Source organism: Myotis brandtii, unplaced genomic scaffold (genome assembly GCF_000412655.1).
Source record: "Myotis brandtii unplaced genomic scaffold, ASM41265v1 scaffold187, whole genome shotgun sequence".
NCBI classification, from domain to species: Eukaryota; Metazoa; Chordata; class Mammalia; order Chiroptera; family Vespertilionidae; genus Myotis; species Myotis brandtii.
The window spans coordinates 3,598,120-3,619,625 of record NW_005356944.1 but is presented as its reverse complement, the minus strand read 5'-3'; the positions used below and the strand labels follow the sequence as shown (position 1 = coordinate 3,619,625).

The 21,506-nt window shown below is 58.8% G+C and overlaps 1 protein-coding gene across 1 annotated transcript in view; it reads right to left on the bottom strand.

Moving 5' to 3' along the window:
* Nucleotides 1-6,295: 6,295 nt before the first annotated feature.
* Nucleotides 6,296-21,506, bottom strand: part of LOC102249314 — a 35,798-nt gene continuing 20,587 nt past the window's right edge. The window contains exons 2-4 of the mRNA XM_005864496.1: nt 8,255-8,387; nt 6,957-7,043; nt 6,296-6,646 (exon numbers count right to left, since the gene is read on the bottom strand). Coding sequence (XP_005864558.1) covers nt 6,296-6,646; nt 6,957-7,043; nt 8,255-8,387 — 571 coding nt within the window. The remainder of the gene's footprint in view (nt 6,647-6,956; nt 7,044-8,254; nt 8,388-21,506) is intronic.

The window sequence follows — 21,506 nt, the reverse complement described above, 5'->3', positions numbered from 1 at the left end:
GATGTGGGCAGAGGGGCGGTGTACAGTACAGCCAGCGAGGGTGCAAACGTGTGCCCACGACTACCCCCCTGCAGGAGGCGCAGCCCCACCAAGACTCCGCATTCCGCCCCCTGCGGTGCAGGAGCCCAGCCCTTGGCCCTGAGCTGCGGCCAGACTCTAACGAGGCCTGGCGGGAGCGCAGACGACCCATGTCCGCACTGGGACTGGGCGGCCGGAAGCCCTGGGATCCCCCCACCGCCCCTGGGAAGGGACCCTTTCGCAGGGAGGAAGCCAGGGCCCTGGGTCCACAGGCTTCAGCTTGGCGAGACCTCCTCCTGCGAAGCTGAGGTTCTCACTTGTAAATGGGGGTGAGGATGCTGATGACGCCCCAGCGTGATGGTCAATGAGGGGGCCCCTGGGCGCTCCTCCCTCTGCGACCCCCCTCCGCGTTTGCAGGACGGAGGCGGGGGTTCCACAGAATCGATGTCAAAGGCTCCAGGTACAGGTGGGGGTGACAGGTGTGGGCTTTCCGTGGGGGACCTTGGCCACCATGTCCCGAACCCCTCCCCCAGCACCCACGTGCACACTCCTGCCTTCTCTCAAAGCACTCGCAGTGATGAGGCGGGTCGGGGCTCAGGGGGACCCACACCCAGGCCCGGAGTTGCCCTCCGCACAACACTGTGGACCTGGGCCACCTCGTTGACCTCCTTAGCTTCCACGTGGCTGTCTCTCCACGGGGACGTTAGAGGAAACTTTCACGGGGGACTGTCCATCTCTGAGCCCCCAGCCAGGTGAGCCCTAATCATTTGCCACCACTGTGTGTCCCCTGTCCCGCACCAGGCCCCTGGGCCTCAGCCCTCCTGACCCCCGAGATCCAGGCCAGACAGTGAGGCTGAGTCAAGGGCACCCTCACCCCGGCTCAGGGCCTTCGGAGGAATCCTGCAAGGGCAAGGGCGTGGGCTTAGATGAGAGGGGAGCTGGTGCCAGGGGTGCCCAGGGGAGCCCTGGCCATCAGAGAGGCCCGGAGAGGCGGGGGGGGGGCCGTGACCCAGGCCTGTCGGAGCCCGCTGACCCCGAGTCTGGTGGGAATTCCGTCCCATTGTGTGGAGAATTCTTATCGGCAAAGGCAGACGGCCCTTTTCACAGACATCTGCCAACCCTTGTCCCAGGCCGGGTCTTGGGTTTCCGTGGGGAGGAGAAGGCCAGTGTCGGAAGACGGGGCGACACCAGAGGGGCAGGCTCTGTTTACACACAGCAGCGCTGGGCGCCCGCTCCCACGGGATCCTGTGTCTGTGCGCAGGTGGCGGGGGAGGGGGCGCTGCTCTGCTCACACGGTGCCGGTGCCGCCAGCCACCTTCCTCTCCCCTCCTTCCCCCTTCCCTTCCCCTTTCCCTCTCTCTTCCCTCCGTTTCTCCTCCCTCCCTCCCCTCCTTCCTTCTTCCAGCAGACGGCAGGGTGCCCTTCCTGGTATCCAACAGCAGGTGATGTGCCTGGGGCACAGGGGCTCTGTGGGAGCCCCTCGGGGTTCTCCTAGCCCGGCCTGAGGCCAGGGCAGGCTTCCGGGAGGCGGTGACATGTTCCCAACACCTGGCATGAGACCGCACATGTGATTGGTGTTCAGCGTATACTGATCACACCCAGAACATCTCTGATCACACGATGCCGCCGCACACCCAGCAGGAGGAGGCAGGGGATTGAGGGACTGACCAAGCCCCGGAGAAGACGTGGAGCGCCTGGAACGCGCCAGCTACAAGTGGGCCGAACGTGAGCGCCAGCGCACTGGCTGCAGGACGGCGAGGCCGTTTCCGATAAACTATCGGCACCCTAAGACCCAGCAGCTCCACTTCGGAGCATGAATCTAAAAAATCTGTGCATGTGGCCGTCAAAAGGCACGTGTCCACGTGTCCAGAGGTTTTATTCAAAGTAATCAAAACCTGAAAACTACCCAGATGTCCCCCAGCAGTGGAGTGGGTAAATGAACCCCCCCCCCCCCCCCCCCGCCGTGGGGCACTGCTTGGCAGCACGGAGGAACGAATGGGGGTGCGCATACAGCAGGAATGACGCTGGCAGACACCACTCCGAGAGAAAGAAGCCGGGCATTAGTAAAAAGCATACACGGTCTCTCTTGTATGATATTTAAAAACAGGAGAAACTCATCTGTGGAGATAGAAATCAGGATGGTGTTCCCGGGGGGCGGGGGGAGGGGTGTGTCAGTGGCTGGAGGGCCCCAAGGGAGCCTGGGTGCTAGAAATGCTATAACTTGACCTCTTACTTGATGGTTGCATGGACAGATATGCATACATGGAGATACACACTTTAAAATGCATGCCTTTTACTACATCTAAACTACACCCTGTTTTTAAAAACACATTCCAGTGGAGGGGGGAGCCCACAGCAGCAGGAGATCCTGGGCCGAGCGTCTGGAGACTTCAGAGTGACGTGATGATCATGGCCCTGGGACAGCGAGAGGGTTAGGGGCAACAGGTGGAGACAGAGAGGTTCCAGAGACCCCCTGGGGGTCAGCGGCGAGGGGTCAAGGGAGAGGCGGGGGCTCCGGGAAGCGCTCGGCTGGGGCTGCAGGCCTTGCCGGCCTTCGAACGTGCCCAGACGGAGATTCCAGGCCTTGGCACTGACCGCCGTCTTCCTCGTAAACCCCAAACACCCCAATTTATTTGCCTCTGGAATATCTTGGTTTCCTGGCACAGCTACCGACATTCCATGGGATGCTCTTTGGGGGGAAAGTCTCTGATGGTGACAAGTAGATGATGAAACTGAAAAATAGCGTTAAATGAGAAAAAGCAACGTGGGCTGGGGGAGCGGCTGCTTGAGGACATCATCCAGTGCTGCCCCTTCCCAGGTCCTGGGCAGAGCTACTGCAGGGGCTTTACGGACACCCCCACAAGGACACGGAGAATGAGACGGGCAGCGACCAGCCTGGAGAAGATGGATGGACTGCGATGAGCAAACCCAAGAAAGCTGGCCCCTCGGCGGCTGAGAAAGCCAGGGGCTAGGGCGAGAGCTTATTTACATAGAGGACTCCTCCAAAAATCCCCTCGGGAACTGGGGGGAGAGGCTGCTGCATGAGGGGAACTAGGTAAATGCTTCTGAGGTGCGGTTGAAGCCCCAGACCCCCTCCCCACAGCCCCGCCCCCATCTCATTCTCTGGAGGAGGTACCACTGGGGGAGCCAGCACAGTTGAGGGCCCGGGTCTTGCCAAGACCAGCATGACAGCTCAAGTGACCCTTTGCATCCCTCCCCCTTCCCCAACTCAGCCCCCAGAACACCAGCAACCACACCCTCCCGCTGCGAGACCTGGTCTGAGAGGCACTGTGGGCATCCTAAACTTGCCCTGAGCGTTCCCGCCTCCGGGCCCTGGCTCATACTGTTCCTTCTGCCTGGAGCACCATTCCTCCCGACCTGCCTATCAGAGTCCCCAAACCCTGCCTCTGGCAACACCTCCTCCAGGCAGCCTTCCCCAAACCCTGAGACAGAATGAATGCCCTGTTCCCTGGGTGCATCTCTGTGGCACCCTGACCCTCTGGTGTGGCCCTTAGGGTCATCTCCCAGACGTGGACATGATTCACGTGCCATCCACTGTCCCCACTGCCCCGGGAGCTGTGGAGGCGGGGACCCTCTCTTCCGTCCATCACACCAATATGGAGCCTGTACAGACCCTAATACCAGCGGGGCTGGTGGGGGGGGGTCGCGGGGAAAGAGCCCCCACCGTGGGCTGCAGCCCGAGGCTCCGGCCTCGTGGAAGGCCGGGCCTCCCTGCCACGGCGGCACACTGCTGGGGATGCCGCTGCGGCACAGCTGGCGCTGGGAGGAAGCACGTTCACTCTTTTTCAGATGCAGTGACTCATCCCCACCACCGGCTCTGCTCTCGGATGCTCCAAGGCCCTGCTGGTCTCTGGCCAAGCAGGAGGAGAGGGCAGGGGCCAGGCTGCTCCGCCCACACCCTGGGCCGAGGTCTGGCTGGAGAGAGGCAGGCACCCTCACCACCTGCCCCTCCCAACATCCGGTCTCAGGATGCCCGGCACACACCTGCAGGGGCGCTGGGCAGCGGGTGGCATCGGGTCCCATGTGGGGGCAATGAGGGTGGGACCAGGGAGCTGTTTTATGGCTCCCATCCTACACACACACACACACACACACACACACACACACAGATTGGCCTGGCTAGCGGGGGCCTGCCCAGGGGACAGAGTTGGGGGGGTGGGGGGAGCGGCAGAAGGAGCCGCTCCCTAGGCTGTGTGACCTCCTGAGTGGGAGGAGGTTCTTATGATGAGACTAGGCTCGGGCCGAGGGACCACACTGCCCTTTGCCCTGTCCCCCACTCCAGGCGCCCCTTCCCCACTCACCCCTGCCCCTAAACACACCAGGAAATGACTGGCTGCTCCCCAAGCCCCTCCCCAACCCTTGCCCCACAGTCTCGCTTGCTGCCCTTTTCAATATATTTATAACTCACTTGTTTATTTCTTTCTTTAAAAAAATGCTCATTATAGAAATAAATAGAAAACCCACAAAAACAGATATGGGCAATGGAAGAGTAGGAGGAACTTGCTACGCTTATGGGAAAGGAGCAGGCAGTGGGAGAAGACGTTTGTATTTGCTCGAAAGCGCTCGGAATCGCTCCAGAGGAGCCCGGAGGAAGGGGTACCGCGGGCTGCATTTGGGGGAGGGGTTAGATGGCCAGGGGAGAGGGGCGGGCTGACTCACTTTTCACTGATGCCCTTCTGAGGTTTCCGCGGGGGAAGGGGAGGGAAGGAAGGTGAAGAGGTCAGGAACATCCACTACCACCTTCATGCCGGACCCCCGTTGCCAGTTCGGGGTCCCCCAGTTCACCCTCAGGGTCAGTCGTGAGGGAGAGCACTCTTACTCCCAGCAGCTGGCGTGCTCACGGTGTGGTTTATTGCAGCGAGAACGCAGGTTGGGGTCAGCTGTACCAGTGGTCACCGGTGGTGTCAGCTCCTCCCGGCAATGCCACCAGGGAGCCCCCAAGCCTCGGTGCCCTGGGTTTCCATCGGGCTCCATTTCTTGGACGTGTCGGGCCTCTGTCTCCAGCTCCCCCGCCCCCGGTGTACAGCGGACACGGCACGGCCCAGAGCCCCCATCGCAAGTCCCTTTGTTAGAGTGACGTGGTCCCAGGCCCCAGGGACACAGGGCACGTCCACCAGGGAGCTCCCCTCCCGGAGCCCAGGGCGGTAGCAACCTGGCAAAGGTGCCAGTTCCTGCTGCAGGTCGCCGGGCATCCCGGTAGGACGTGGGAGGGACAGACACAGCGAGGTTTGTCCTTGAAGATCAATCTTGACCCTCCTCTGCCCCCCACTTCCCTTCCCGCCAGCCTCGCGGCTTCGTCGCCAGCCCCCACACCGCCGGGTTCTCCTGCCCCAAGTGAACCTCTTCCCAGGGGTCTGCTCTGGGGGAAACCGAGGCAGCTGCCCGCACTTACTCACCCCTCTGGGCGGCAGGGGGTGACTGAGACAGGGGGGTGACTCTTGGTGGCAGGCTGGCTGTGGTGTGGTCACATCTGTTCTTGTGTCCCCCCACCCACCTATCTGGCTCACCCCCACCTCCTTCTGCAAACACGTTTATAAAGAATTGGAAGCACAGAAAGTCTTAAAGCGAGACCTACCCCCGGATCACGCACTCGGACAGGGGGCCCCAGGCAGTGACAGGCAGGCAGTGGAGGCCCCTCTGTCCCCAGCGTGGGATGTAGGACGTGATCAGGACAGCCCTGGTCAGTCCAGGTGGGCCATCGTCCATCTCTGCCCGTGGGTGGGGCACCAGGGTCCTTGGCCGACCCTGCTCCATGACCCCCGGCCCCACCACCCTCAGACTCAGGGTCGGGCATCTCAGGGACAGTGCCCCCCGGAGGGGACATGCCTGGCGTTCGGAGAGGCCCTAGTCCTCCTTGGGTTTGGGGGGCTGCCGCCGCCGGGCCAGTCTGTAATCAATGTACCTCCCGAGGCAGGACCACAGAATGAAGCGCGCCAGCAAGATAATCACCAGCAGGACCATGAGGGGATCGGGGCCCGCGCTCCCGCCAAACCAGGAGGCCATGCCGAGGGCGGGCGGCCCCATGGGCCCTGAGTTCCAGGCAGGGCTCTACCAAGTGCCCACCCTGCGGCCAGGGGCCTGGGCCAGGAGCTCAGGACAGCTGGGTGTCTCCTCGGCCACGCCCACACCCAGGGCTGGCCCTGTCCCCTCCACAGCCCCCGAGCAGGCCAGACTCCAGCCCAGGGCCTCCCTGGCCTGTGAGAGGACAGATCGGGGACGGCGAGCGGCCTCCGTGGTCAAGAGGGCCGTGCAGCATTCATCCAGAGCGAACCGCTCTCGGGGCCGACAATGACCGCATTGTCAGGGCGCGGGGCGGGTGGCTGCCCAGCCTCCCCTCTGCCCGCGCCCCCTGCTCCCCAGCGCTGACGTAATCTGCAAACGTCTCCAGCGGCAGCTGCTGGGCGAAGCTGGCCACCTTCTCCGGCTCTTTCAGCCGCCCACGCCGCTCTTCCGGCCCCGCGAGACAATCGGGCCCTTTCTCTCCCCAATTAGCTATCACTCTGGAGGCCGCGCTGTCCAGTGCCCGTCTCTGCAGCAGCAGCAGGCCCGGTGGGGTGGGGGCAGGGACGCCGGCGGGCACCGGGCCTGGTGGGAGGCCAGAAGAGAGCTGTGCAAATGAAAAGGGAAAGGAGAGAGGGGGAGAAAATGAGGACAGTCCCCTCGAGCCCAGGGGGACCCCAAGCACGGCTCAATTAGCACATGGGCTGCCAACTCCCGCCCGTGACAGTGAGGGGGTCGTGCAGTCTGAGACAACACAGCCCAGAAAAGGATTCCCAGCGCCTCCCTGCCCACCCAGGCCAGCGGACCCAAGCCTTGGGCAAGACCCACGGCCGGGGCCGGACGGCACAGTCCTGCAGGGCCCCTCACACCCCTCACAGCGACCCTTGGCCCCAAACCAGGTTCCACTGCAGACTCACTGAGTGACCTCGGACAAGCTGCCCAACCACTCGGGGCCACGGACTCCTTAGGGGAAAGCGAGGCGAGGGACGAATCCACTTGCAGGTCTGGGAGAGGATCAGGGCGGGGGGTGGGTGTGAGTGTTCACACCAGGACCACACGGTGCCCAGGGTCACACTCTCTGGCCTCCCTCCCTCCTCTCCCCCAAAGACAAGGCCCTGAGAAATGTCTGCCCACCCTTCTCCGCCTGACACACACACGCGCACACACACATGCACACGTGAATGCTCACGTACATATGCATGACAAGGCCCTGAGAAATGTCTGCCCACCCTTCTCCGCCCGACACACACACGCGCACACACACATGCACATTCACCAGGACACACACCTCTACAGACTCGGCCCACTGCCGAGTTCAGCTCTGGCCTCTCAGAGCCAAGTTTCTGTGAGGGGAGACACAGCCCGGGCCCCTCGCCAACTCCAACCCTAAAGGGGCCCCATGGAGCTCAGGGCCCCTACGAGGAGCACAGGCCTCAGGTGCCTGTCCTGGGAGTCGGGTAGAGGTCCGACCCACAGAGCCCTGAGCCAGAGAGAAAGCTAAGGGACCTCCAGGGCCGTGGGTCACCTGAAGCCAGTTCCTGGAGCCCTTTCCCTTCAAAATAACAATGGGCTCCCACCCAGCCTCTCCAGAGGATTCTACAGAGTAAATGCAAAGGCTCTGGCAGGGAGCACACCTGAAGGTGGGCAGAGGCCCCGGCTGGCGCACTCACTGGTGGTTTTCATACAATAATCCCGGTGAGCTCCCCACTGCTCCTCCACCATCACCCCGGCCTGGGGTCCCAGCAGCCCAGCCACCACCCACTGGCAAAGGCCATCTGGACCCTGTGCTGGGCCCTGCCTCGCTCTCCGGGCAGCCCAGCCACCACCCACTGGCAAAGGCTATCTGGACCCTGTGCTGGGCCCTGCCTCGCTCTCCAGGCAGTGGTACCCTTTTCCGTCCACAGAGCCCCAGGCGTGCACCTGGCAGGGGTCTCTCCCAGCTAGCATCCAGCCCTGGGTCTATTCGCACGCGCAGAGGTGTGAAGGTCACACACACGGGAATTGGGACGGCAGACCCGGCGTGCAGTCAGGGACCACAGCCAGCTTCCGCGGGACGTGCACTGACGGGCTTCCAGGACCTCGCAGAGGCTCCTCAGACGCCTCGCCAGTTGCCTTCCTGGAGACACCCACCTGCCTGTGGGGTGCCGGTGCCCGGGAAGGCAGCCAGGAACTCAGGGTGGAAGAAGAGGCTGATCCCAGCAGGCATCTCACGTACCTGAGAGGCCAGAGTCTCCAGCGGGCGTCCTGTGGGAGCCGGAGGCGCCGGGCACACGCAGGGCCGGCCCGCTCTCAGCCGCCCACCCCGCAGCTCCGACCCTGCAGGTGCCGACAGGCGGCCTGGGATAAATCTGTTTGCCCAGATCACGGAGTCAACAGCACCCCGTCACGTGACATCGCACAAGGAAACTCAGGGTCACAGAGGCCCCCCTGCCTGCTAGGACGTCCCCGGCTCCTGGGAGTCGGCGAGGCCAAGGTCAACAAGCCCTTCGGGGAGGGTCATGGCCGTCCCGGGGCTGCCGTTCTGAGAAAAAGCTGCCCGGTGCAGGTGCAGGTGCAGGGGCCTTCGATGGATAAGGGGGTGTCACCCACAGGAAACCATAATGAGGTGATCATAAAAGCACAACTCTTCTTGGGGGGATGTCCTCAGCTGGGGGAACCCCCTCGCACATAGAGCCGGAGCCACGCGGTGGGTGATGAGAGCTCTTGCTGGGTCAGGAGAAACTCAAAGCTTCCAGAATTCCCCTCAAGATCAAGGTGAGCCCGGCTGTGCCTGAATCACACCTCTTCTTGGCTTTCCCCTCTTTCCTCCTGACTCTGCCCCCCCCCACCCCCGCCTCCCATTTCCTCCTGCACCTGCCAGCATGCAGCCCGCGACAAAGATGACGGAGAGGACGCGCGTCCCTGTCAACAGGAGTTGGCATTGGCTACAACTCACAGAGCTAAGCCGGTGGGAGCTCCTGCCCTGGTCGCCGAGGACAAATGGGGGGCCCGGGTTAAATTCAGGGTGCAAAGGGCTTGGAGGCCTTCCTACACCCAAACGCACCCCCCCCCCGCCCCCAGTGAAGCGGGGACCTGCATGTCCTCCCAGGTCATCCCCTAACAAAATGCTCGGCAGCGGAGCCCTTTCCACAGGCGAGGTCCGTGGTGGAGGGCTGGGGATGGAGGCACAGCCTGGTCCCCACCCAGGACCAGCTCTCGCTGGGGTGCTATGGTGACAGCGCCAGCACAAGCCCCAAGGACCCCATTCGAGTTGCTAGCTCTATGGAAGTCGGGTCTCCATCAAGGTGTTTCTGCCGTGTACCGGGCCTCAGCTACCTCATCTGTAAAATGGGACAATAGCCCCTCCCCCATGTTCTGTGCATATCCGCCTGGCTTTTGGTTGGTTGGTTGGTTGGTTGGTTGATTGGGGGGTTTGCTTTCATCGCAGCACCAACATCCTCTGAGACCTGGGGTGTATTTCTGGAGTGAGAGCTCTCACCACGTCCCCCCGGGCGGACGCCACTCCCGGCACCAGGAAGGCACGCGGGAGGAAGGCGTTGCATGCACAGCGTGGGGAGCCCGAACGAAAGGAAGCACGTGTGTTCTTTGGGCCGGATTTGTGAACCCACCAGCGGCTACTGTGCTAAGCCCGAGGTTCTCACAAGCATTGGAATCCTAGTGAAAATCATCACCGTTGCTTTCCTTTTGCACAAACAAGACGCGCTGCTGTTACAAAAAGAAGGCAATCATGGGGGACGAGTGTGCGTTGGAGATCGACGTCGACTGCCATTTGGGCCGAGACGGGCGCAGGTTGCTGGGGAAACGGAGACCCGGGGCAGGTTTGTGGTCAGTTTGCCTCTTCTCCGCAAACATCCCATCTCCACACCCAGCACGTGCACTTCAAACCCAGTTCCCACCGGAACTCTCAGCTCACAGGCCGCCGTCCTTTGAGGTCCTGTGTGTGTTGCTGGAATGCGAACACTGATTTACTTTCTGCTGCATCACAAAAGCAGATTCCAGTCCCAACACGGAGAGCTTCCCCGGGGAGGGAGAGCCCTGTGGCCCTCGCCTTCCCCCCAGGCTGCCCCCCCCCCCCGCCCCGCCACATCCCCCACCGAGTCTGGGGCCGCAGCATAGAGCCAGACGGAGAATGCACTTGAGAAAATCGACGCTGCGCCCCTCGGCAGTTGAAAGCTGGTATGTAACTTCGCTAGCAGTGATCAAACAGCTAGTCAAGGCCGCTGTCAGGAACAGAATGAAATTCCAAATAAATTAGCCATGTCCGAGAAGCCAATACAACACTGGATTAAGGCTCACAAAGAAAACGCAATTCATTCAGCCTACCTTGTCAGAATCCTTAATAACCCGCTCCATGGTTCTCACCTCGGGCTGGGAGTCCCCGGCGGGAGGGGACAGAGCAAACCCCACTCGGAACCCGGGGCTACAGAGCCTCGAGGGCACGGTGTGCGCTCACCGCCTAAGTGAGCGTTTGTAAAACTGTGCTTTTAGGCCAGGTCGTTGCAGCAGAAACCACGCACAGCACGCAGAGAGGCTAGCTGTCGCCGGGCTGAGAGGTTCAGACGTTAGCATACGGACTCGGGGGCAGAAGAGAGGAACAGTAACCATTTCGGCTTAACCCGGCCCGCCAGCCTCTCCAGTGAAGTGCGTCTGGCAGGGGGTGTCTTTACCGGACCCTCATCTCTCTAGCCAACAAGTAGGTGAAAGGTAACCACTACATTTTGCAAATACGAACTGTCCTCTGATACAGCTCAATAATCTATCTCGTCAGCGGCCCTAAAAACAACACCTTTTCTAACCAAGGAACCCAGGCGGCTCTCCGAGCCCACAAACGCCCTTTGAGAGAGTTAGTCGGCGGCAGCTTGTGTGGCCGAGGAGGCACCTTGCCGGCTCTGGGGGATGCGTCTGCTTTGCCCAAAGACCTCGGCGAGAGCCCCGCAGAGAGGGGTGGGGAGAAGGGGGCTGCTTGGCACGGATGAAAGCGGCAGGAACCGAGAGGAGCTGGAAGGAAGTGGTGAGGTTAGTCTGAGAAGGAATGTCAAGATGCCTGACAATACACAAAATAAAGATTTTCCCCAGAAAATTAAGAGAGAGAGAGAGGACCTAATGGCATTAAATTTTTTTTAAAAAATAAAAGAAATGTGCTGAGTGGAGAGGAAAAAGCCTCAGTCGTTTCCCACGCATGACCTGGCCTCGGTTTCTGAGTAAAATAGGAAGCAAGCGATGGGGACAGTGACGGGAGACACCTGTGAGGCCTGCCCGGCAGGTGCAGAACGACTTTTTTGAGGTAAGTCTGAGGGTCCCTCGGATCGGGCCTTGTGCCGGAGGGTGGCGGGTGCGAGGGTTTGGTGACACTTGTGGGCTCCTGACGTTGGATTGAGCCACAGGGTGGGCTGGTTCCTAGAGATAGAGGGTGAGTCACCCGCCAGCACATTTCTCGGATACAAACCAGCCACCCCGAGCGTGAACCCTGACCACCTTCCATGTGTGGCACTCCTGCTCAGGGCCACACTGTCCCTGCCCTGGTCATCCTGGGAGGTGCCAGACCACCAGGACAGCCCTGTGCCCAGGGACCACTGCAACTCCTGAACCAGCCGACCCCCGCCTGCTTGCCCTGCCCATGTGCGCCTTCCACGGAGACCACAGGAAAGGCGCCTGCCCACCTCTCCCCGCCCCTCCGCCTCCTTACAGACCCTGGTGCTTCCGCACGTGGCCCCCATGGTGTGGTGCGGCCCCCAGGGTGGCGTGCCCTCTGCTGGGGACCTGTGAGTCACAGGCTATCTTTCCAGTGGCAGCCATCTCCTGGTCTGTTGGCTTTGCCACACCTACATGATAAAACCCACATGAAAACATTCACTCCCTTCATGCTAATTCTTTGTCAGTTCTCAGTATCTCCTCTCGGCTTTGTGGTTTGTCTTTTCGTGCTTTCTATGCTGTCTTTTGATGAACGTACGTTCTGAAAGTAATGCATATTTATCACAGGTACTAAAGGCCCTACCTGGGATAGTATGGTAAGAAAAATAAGTTAGACCGGCCGGCGTGGCTCAGTGGTTGAACATCGACCTAGGAACCAGGAGGTCACAGTTCGATTCCAGGTCAGGGCACATGCCCAGGTTGTGGGCTCGATCCCCAGTAGGGGGCATGCAGGAGAAGCAACTGATCAAGGATTCTCTCTCATCATTGCTGTTTCTATCCCTTCCTCCCTGAAATCAATAAAAACATATTTTAAAAATTAATATTTAAAAAGAAAGAAAAGTAAGTGAGACAGACGGAGACTGGAGAAGACACAGTGCGGTCACTGTTCCTCACTTACAGAGTGAGGGGGACCCCATGACAAGCCCCTCTCAGGAACGGCCTACCCCACTGCTGCTCACACACCCGTGGCCGAAGCAGGCCGGGGGTTCACGCCTCACACCAATGCGGGAGAGTCCCTGCCGTGACGTTATGTCATACAAGACGCCGCCGTAGCACAGGAGGGAGGGTCTGCTGCTGGCTTTGAAGAAGCGAGCTGCCCAGGTGTGAGAGGAGCCGCCACCCAGGGGGACCTGAGGACGGTACCCCCAGCTGACCGCCGGCGAGAAAGCTAACTGCAGAGGACTGAATTCTGCCCACAGCCACGTGAGCTGGAAGCGGTTTCTCCCGGAGCCTCCAGTGGAGACCACGTCCCCGGTGTCTGGTGAGACCCTGAGCAGAGAAGCCAGCTGATAAACAGGCGTTGCTTTAGCCTGTTTGTGGCCATTTGTTACAAAGCACAGATGGCTGATGCAGATTTCGGGGGGGGGGGTTTGCAACCCCACCATGTGCCTGAGAGATTGAGAGCCCTCAATACTCGGTGGAGAACACTGGTGACCACCACAGATCCCGGATTTTTATACAAAAATCCATTCCAGGTGGTTTAGCAATAAAGGTGACAGACAAAACTATACAACTTTTAGAGGACCACACAGAAAAACAATATGATCTGCACACAGAAAATACACACTGCACAGGAAAAGATAGATCCATTTCATTACATTTAAGACAAATGCAATTGATGTTTGCCGCTCAGAGACTACCAGCAATGCTAATCCCAAAGGGTCTATTTCGGGCCAAAGAGAAATAATCACAGAAGGAAGATGTAAAATGCAAGAAAGAAGTCATGAGCAGAGGCCATGGGGAACAGCTAGGTAAATCTAAAGAAAACCACCAACTGCATAAAACAGGAAAAATCGGGTCTAACATGGGGACATTGAAGTTAGACATAAGCTATATGACACCATCGCCTATAAGTCAAAGAGCGGGGATATGTTCTAAGGCCTCGTATCCTTTGGAAGGAGTATAAAATATTGGTAGACTTAGACAGTTAGAAGTTATCTACGGTCGCCACTGAGAGACTAGGAATGGAATATATAAGTTTCAAATAGCAGAAGAGGAGAGAAGAAAATGGGAAAAGATCGACCATGTGGCAAGCTCAAAATAAAGGGCAGAGATCAATCCCACTGCCCTGAGGTTATACGGAAGGAAACGGTGACTGCTCTGAACTTGACCTTGAGACGGCACCCTGCTGAGCCTTACAAGGCCTTCAGGGCCACTTCCTCCTCCACCTTCAGGCTTCGTCTTTAATTTCACCTTCTCAGAGAGGCCTCCGCTGACCTCCCTGCTGGCCGGTCTCCAGGCTGCCTGTTTCCTCTGCACCATTTACTGAGCACCACCCGTCCATCCTCATTACCTGTGCATTCCATATCTGCGGATTCGCCTGCTCACTAACAGTTATTTGTAACCCCAGATCAACACTCGCACCCCGGTCATGGTCACTCGCAGACATGTGCAGAGCATTTGAGCTGCTGGACACCGGTTCCGGGGAGAGGCTGAGCCAGGCTGCATGCCGCCTGTCTCGGCGCACACCGTAAATAAGGGTCCTTTTCGTACTCTATTTAGTGCCCGTCTTTGCATTTTTGCGCTTTGTGTTGGTGGTTTTGGCGTGTGAGATGGTCCGAGGCGCATTGCAACGTGCCTCACGGAGAAAACGTGTGCTAGATGAGACTCATACAGACATGAGTTATAGAGCTGTTGGCTGTGGGTTCAGTAGTAATGAATCAAAATATATATTAAATCAGGTGTCTTTAAACAAGGTTGTGGGTGAGTCAGTTGGTGGTAATGTGGCCTGAGGTTCGCAGGAGCCCAGCCCTGTATTGCCCCCAGGGGCAGAGGCTCGGTGTTTGCAGAGAACGGTTACCACCCAGGGGCACTTGCAAAAGGAATGAGTTAAAGGGCACCTGAACCCTCATTCATACTCTCAAGGTGCCAGGACCCTGGACACAGGATCCCACCCCCTGTTTCAGGCCAGGGAGCTTTGAGAGGGTACTGGCCTGAGTGCCCAGTGTGTGGAGTTCGAGAACCAGTCACCCCTTATTGAGCATAATGCAAGCGAATCCCTCTCTCTGGGCCTCAGAAGCCTGGAAAAGAGCGGGAGTGTTTTTTAACTTTAATTAAGCATCCACTATATGCCAAACACTGCAGGCATCAACTAGGGAGTATCCAAAACTCTCTAGAGAGGCTTAACCGGGGGTTAGTTTTCTTTAACTGACCAGGGTTGGGGCAGCATGCCACCCATGCGTAAATGCATCTGACCCCGTCATCTTGACCTTGTCGTTTTAGCCTCATGGCCCAGGATGGCTGCTGCATCTCCAGCCCTTAACCTAAACTCCAGGAAGAAGAAAATAGCCCAGAGGAGGCAGCGATGCTGCATCAGGGAAGCAAACGCTCACAGGGGGAAATCCAGCACCTTCCACGTCTATCCCCGCTTAGGCAAGAACGATGTCACGTGGCCCTGGATTCCACGGCAGCAGGGAAGTCAGGGGTCCTCGCCGAGCACTTTGCAGGGGGATTTGCTTGTATTCCCATGAGGCAGTTATTTCTAACAAACCCCAGCACCAAGAAGCTAAGTGACTCGAATCAAACCCGCAGAGCTGGGACCTGAACCCACATCAGCGTCTCCAAACTCTTTCTCGGCATCACTGGCTCCTGCTCTGCCAACTTCTCCAAAGGTGAGGGGGCGGGGGCATGTGAACTTTTAACTCCTCTCCTAAATCACGCATCCAACTTGCGCATCCTCCTCTCCGACCTCGACGGAGCCCGGCCCGCCTCCCCGCTCCTCGGCAGTGTTGACCCGGGAGCAGATGCTCACCTGAGTTCAGCCGCTGCCCCTGCAAGAAACGCCCCAGTTCCTGGTCAGGCCCGTGGGCGTGGACCCCAGCCTGTCACGGCCCCGTGGGCAAGCGAGGCACCCCAGACCTCGGGGGCCCGTCCGATGGCACACGTCCACTCTGTCCCAGAAGGTGCCCGTGACCGTGGGGTGACGCGGCGGAAGGCGGGTGAGTGTATACAGCTGCAGAAACTGCAAACCCCTCGTGAGGCAACCGTCACAGCTGCCGCTCGGGAATCCGGCCACCCCCGGGGCGAGGACGCCTGCCAAGAGGAACTGTGCTTTCCTGCCTCCCTCCGGCGAGCCCCCCATCGAGTTTCCGTCCCTTCTCGCCCGGGAAACCTGAAATCACAGGTTCGTCAGGCTAAGCCTGGATTCCTGGGTGGCTAATGTTTCTGAGCAATCGGTGTTGACCTGCTGGTCAGTGGCTGCGCGTGCGGGACAATGGGCTCCCCGGCCAAGGCCCGTTGCATAAGGCCCAAAGGATGGCTTTCTGCTCATCAGGAAATGAGCCCCCTCCCATCACAATGGAAAGTCTTTGTGGCCCGGGTGCTTCGGCTCCCAAAATCTGTTTGTTTTTGCATGTACACATATACCGAGATTTGTTTCCGGAGCAGGAGGGGCTAGGAGGAAACGCAACGGACACCAGGGATTAAGATAACCCTCGCCAGGGCCGCCACCTCTCCCAGGACATTTCCTGTTGAGCTAAGGCCTGGGTCCTCACATGGCCCTGGGTGGCTCTTCCTGACAGCGTGTCAGCCCCAAACCCAGCGAAGCTCACGGCCCCCCTGGGGCGGGGGCAGGAGGTCACAGGGGCGACCTGGGCACCGCTGCACCCCAAAGCCAGTGGGAAGAGCAGGAGGCATAGACAGCAGGCAGGGGAGGGCAGGGCAGGGCAGGGGTCCTGGTTGCCAGCCACCCCTTCCGAGGATGTGCTGGACAGGACAACAGCATGGCCCTGCAGGTCCCAGCCGAGAGGTGGCAGGACCCGTGGGAGCGTTTCCCCGCCCACTGAGACCCGGTCCATTTGGCGCCTCCCACGACGCACTGAGAGCCACTGACTTAGGCTCCACAGCAGTCCCTCGTCCTTCTGAGGGGCTTGTCGAAAGACGTCACTCCCTAAAGCGACACCCAGGCGGGGAGCTGGTTTTCACACCATCACCCAGCACGTCTGATTCTTCTTCCTTCAGACGACCCTTGCAACCCGGGCTCCTGGTGGGTGGGTCTTTCCCCTCCAATCCTCTCTGCACGGCCTTGCCAGACTGATCTTCCCAAAACACCGTGCACGTGAAACACACACACACACACACACACACACACACACACACACACTCACACATCTCCTAACCCTTCAGGCATAACCCTGAGCACCTCCCATTCTGTCAGGTCCCTGATAAGCACATAATCACACTCAGTCTTCCCGACAGCCTTGTGTAACACCCATATCACACACACACACACTCACACATCTCCTAACCCTTCAGGGATAACCCTGAGCATCTCCCATTCTGTCAGGTCCCTTGAAAAGCACCTAACTCATATTATCACCTACACACACACACACAGAGGTTAAGCGATACCGCTTCCCTGATCAGTGAAGCCAAGAGGGGAACCCGGGTCTCTGTGACACCTCTTAGCCAGTCTCTGCCCCGGGCCCACAGGCTCAAGCCCAAACCTCTGCACCTGGCCTTTGAGTTCCCTCGGTCTGGCCATTCTACCCCTCATCCCTTTGTATGCAACTTCACTCTCATAAACCAGGCTGCTCTCCTTCCCCCCCCCAGACACAGGCCCTGTGCCAAAGCACTCCCCACCTGGAACGCCTCTCCTGCCTTGTAGCCAGTTTCCAAGACAACCCCCAGCGATCCTCACCTCCTGGTACTCACTCCCGGTGTAGTCACCTTCCATTCCGCTTACGACTGACCTGTGAACCAGCAGGATGTTGCAGAAACGATGGTGTGTGATTTCCGAGTCTGGATCATAAAAGACATTGTGGCTTCCATGAGATCACTCACAGTGGGGAAAGCTCACCTCCTGGTACTCACTCCCGGTGTAGTCACCTTCCACTTCGCTTACGACTGACCTGTGAACCAGTAGGATGTTGCAGAAACGATGTGTGTGATTTCTGAGTCGATCATAAAAGACACGTGGCTTCCATGAGATCACTCACACTGGGGGAAGCTAGCCGCCATGGTGTGAGGATGCTCAAGCAGCCCTGTGGAGAGGTCCGTGCAGTGAAGAACTGAGGCCTCCCGCACCAGTTGGCAAACACATAAGGAGCTGCCTTGGTCGCAAATCAGTCCAGCCCCAGTCGGGCCTTCGGATGACACAGCCTCAGCTTGGACTGCAATCTTATGAAAGATTGAGCCAGAACCCCCTGGAGAGGCCACTCCCAAATTCCTGACCTACAGAAACTGTGAGATAATAAATGTTTACTATTGGTTTAAGCTGTTACACTTTAGGGAAATTTGTTGTGCAGTAGGATAACTGATCCACTCTTCACCCCCCCCTCCCAAAAGAAAACTGGGGGTGAAGAAGTCAGCGGATAGCAAGTGAAAAGATGCTCAGCACCGTTAGACAGCACTTGACACTCATTAAAACGGCTAAAATGTTAAACTGACAATACCAAGTGTCAGCAAAGACACGGGGCAGCCAGAACTCTCATACATGGCTGGTGGGAGAGCAAAATGGTGCCGCCATGTTGGAAACCAGCTTGGCAGTTTCTTATATAGTTAAATATGCATTTATGCAATCCAGCAATCCGCTTTTAGTGTGCACCCACTAAACCTGTCCACACAAAGACCTACACCCAAGTGCTCACAGCAGCTTTATTCACATTTGCCACAAATGAAAAAGACACAAACATCCATTACCTGGTGGACGGGAGAGCAGTTGTGGTCTAGTTACCAGTATACAGTTGAGCATTCATGCCCTATTCCTGTCGTATTCAGCAATAAGAAAGAACTACAGACACAGGCACAGATGTGGATAAATCGCAAATGCACTACGCTAGGAGGTGGGAGCCAGGCACAAAGGGCTGCATGTGCGTGGTTTCACTCCCGTGGCGTTTTGGAAAAGGCAAAACCATAGGAACAAAGAACGGATGCGTGGTTGCCAGGGGCTGGGGTGGGACAGTTCTATACCTCAACTGTGGTGGTGGTCACACAACTGTGTACCTTTATCAAAAGGCATTAAACTATAAAACAGGCAGCTTTTCCTGCATGGAAACTATAGCTCAATCGCCTCCCCGCAAAAGCCCTGGTCCTCGTCACTGGAAGCAGTAGAGCGGGAGGAAGGGATGAGCTCATTTATGCAGCAGACACAGTGCCAGCGACTACGGGGCGCTGTCTCCTGTGGTCAGCGTTCATGGGTCCTGTGCTCTGTCCATCAGACAGATGTGTAGACTGAGACCTGGAGAAGGGAGGTCACAAGGCGGCAGCAGCAAGGATGCGATGGAGTCGGGACTCCGGCGTCCACAGCCCAGACCACGGAGGCTCCTGGGAGAGACCGTGGGACCGCTCAGCTTCCCGGGGAGGACGAGACCTCAGGGAACAATTTGAAGAACAGAATCTGGAGGGAACCAGGTCTCATTGGTCAGCACCCACCTCCTACAAGCACCTTGATCACAGAAAAGACCCCAAAATGTGAGGAGGAATGAAGACCAGGGGCGACGCCTCAGCTTACCCTGCCCTCGGGACGCTCACAGCTGCATTTGGCCCCAGGTGACCTCCCAGACCAGGACAGGTGGCTGCCCAGGCACACACCACGGTTCCCCAGGGGTGACGGAGGCCAGAGCTGCCCCTCCCCCTGGGCTGGGGTACTGGGGCGGGAGGGAGGGGACTCAGGTCCTGTCCGGCCTGTCTAGGAGGGACGGCAGCCCCTGGCGAGGCCAGAGGAGTGTCTGGGCCCCCACCCCCTACAATCAAAACACAGCCAAGTGTCTGCAGGGAGGGGCTAAAGTGGGGGGCTCACTGAGGAACCCTTGCACCCCATCCCAGTTCTGACTGAAAGTTCTGGAAGCAGGAAACTCTAGCACTAAGCCCTTCAGCCTGAGTATGCAGCTAGGGGTGCAGAGCCGCAGGCCCAGCACGAACAGAATGCCCCACCTAGAGGTGGGGACGGCCCCAAGTCCCTGGGCCAGCTGCTCCCTGCTCTCCCAGCAGGTCTGAACCCCTGGGGGGGGGGGCGGGCAGGGGCAAGCGGCCTGCTCTCCCACAGTGACCTCTTGCCTGGCTGTGCGGTTTACAGGCAACACCAAAAGCCACTCTGTGCCTCGGTTTCCTCCTCTGAAAGGTGAGAGTAGAAATCCTGTCTGTATCCGTCTCTCCAAGCTGCTTCATGGTGAGGAGGTCTGAAAAGTACGATGGTGTAGGCCTGGCCCATGGTAGGTGCACCTGTGCCCGGGCCCGCGGCCTGGCAGCCCGGTGCCTCTGGGCCATCTCCCACAAAAGGTTGGCGTCGGTGCCAAGATGCTGAGATACCCCCGTCTGGGAACCTTTCTGGGCCACCCCTGGGGCTGGGACACTGTTGGGGCTTCATCCAGCTCACGTGGAGGCCCGGCAGCCTGGACAGCCCTCTGCCCCGAAGCTTGCCAAGGCCCTCAGCGCTGGCAGGGGTAGGTGCCTGGCCTGGACACACGCCAGAGGGAAGGGACTTCCGGGCAGGAGAGCAGGGCAACAGCCTCCTGGGCCTCCGTTTAGGACCCACGTGGTACTGAGCTGACCGCGAGGAACAGAACCTCCAGGGACAGGGATCGCCAGCTGGACGGAAGGCCGAGAAGGACGTGCGGTCAGACTCTCCCCGTAGAAGGAGGCCGGCTCTTTCCAAACTCGGGAATTCCCAGGTAGGAATGTCCCCCTTTAGGTGCCTCCCAGTCACTGTCCACAGGCACTGACACAGCGACACGGCCTTCGCCACCCCGAGCTCTGAAGCCGGGCTTCCAGAACACAATACTGACCCTTCTCACTGCCTCCTCCTCCGAGCGCCCTCCAAAGCAGGCAGCTAACAGAGAAGGAAACTGAGGCTTAGCAAGGTCACGCTCCTTCTCAAGGTCACACGGCCAGGAGATGTGGAGCCAGGCCCAGAACCCAAGATTCTCACTACAGGGCCCCCTCTGTCCCCTCAACCCGCTGCACGGGTGCGGGGTCCACACCTCAGGGAGCCCCCAGCACCGCCAGCGCCGCCCCAGGCCAGGGCACGCACTCCTAGAAGGGCCAGTCTTCTCACCTTGGATTAAGACTTCCATGAGCCTCAGGGACTTGTGCTTTCAAGGAAGGGCTCCTTCTTTCATAAAATAATAATAATAAAATAATTTATGTTTATAACTGCATTGGGACAAAAGCAAATTAATAGTATATATCGTGCTACTTTCCTAGGGCTGCAAACCAGAAATTGATTCTCTCACAGCCTAGAGGCCCGAAGTCCAAACTGCAGGTGTCTCAGGGCTTCACTCCTGAGGCTCAGGGTTGGGGGTGAGGGGCGGGGGGCGGTCCTTCCTGCCTCATCCAGCTTCCCGGGGCTGCAGGCGGCCCAGCTTGTCACCCCAGCCCTCCAACCTCTGCCTCCGTCCTCACATGGACTTCTCAGAAGGACACCAGTCATTGGATAACAAGCCACTGTCCCCACTGTGACCTCATCTTAGCTAATTCCATCGGCTAAGACCCTATTTCAGATGGTCACATCCTGAGGTTCCAAGCGGACACAGCGACACGGCCCTCTCCACCCCCGAGCTCTCTACATATGATATTAAGACATTTTCTTCCATGTAAAAGGTTATGTTTGTATTCTGACTTGAAAACTTTTTTTTGTAAACCCAGGCACTGCGCTGCCTGGAGACGTCACCCTAATGTCGGGCCAGCCCTGGACCTAGCCCGTTCACCAGGCGCATAGTAGGTGCTGGCTGGACACTAGGCACGGGCAGGCAGGTCTTGGCCACTGTGAGGGGCAGGCCCGGCCATCTTTCTGCCCGGCTGGCTGTTCGCCTCTCCCTCCTCCCCGGCGCTGGGCGGGTGTATTCTCTGCCGTAATCTCTTCCGTCCGGGGCACCTTCCCACTGGCCACCCTTCACACACAGCCCTGCCCGGGCGCCGCCCGCCCGCTCCAGGCTCCTGATATGAATGCGGAGGTTAGATTTCCTTGACACCACTTTAATTTTTCAAATAGCAATCGAGTTACCAAGCACACTGGCACCTGGGCCCGGTTCCACCACCACTTGGCAGGACCTGTGAGAGCGGCTGGCAGTGATGGATGCGGTGCCCCTCGGCACACCCCCACCCTGCCTGCCCTCCCC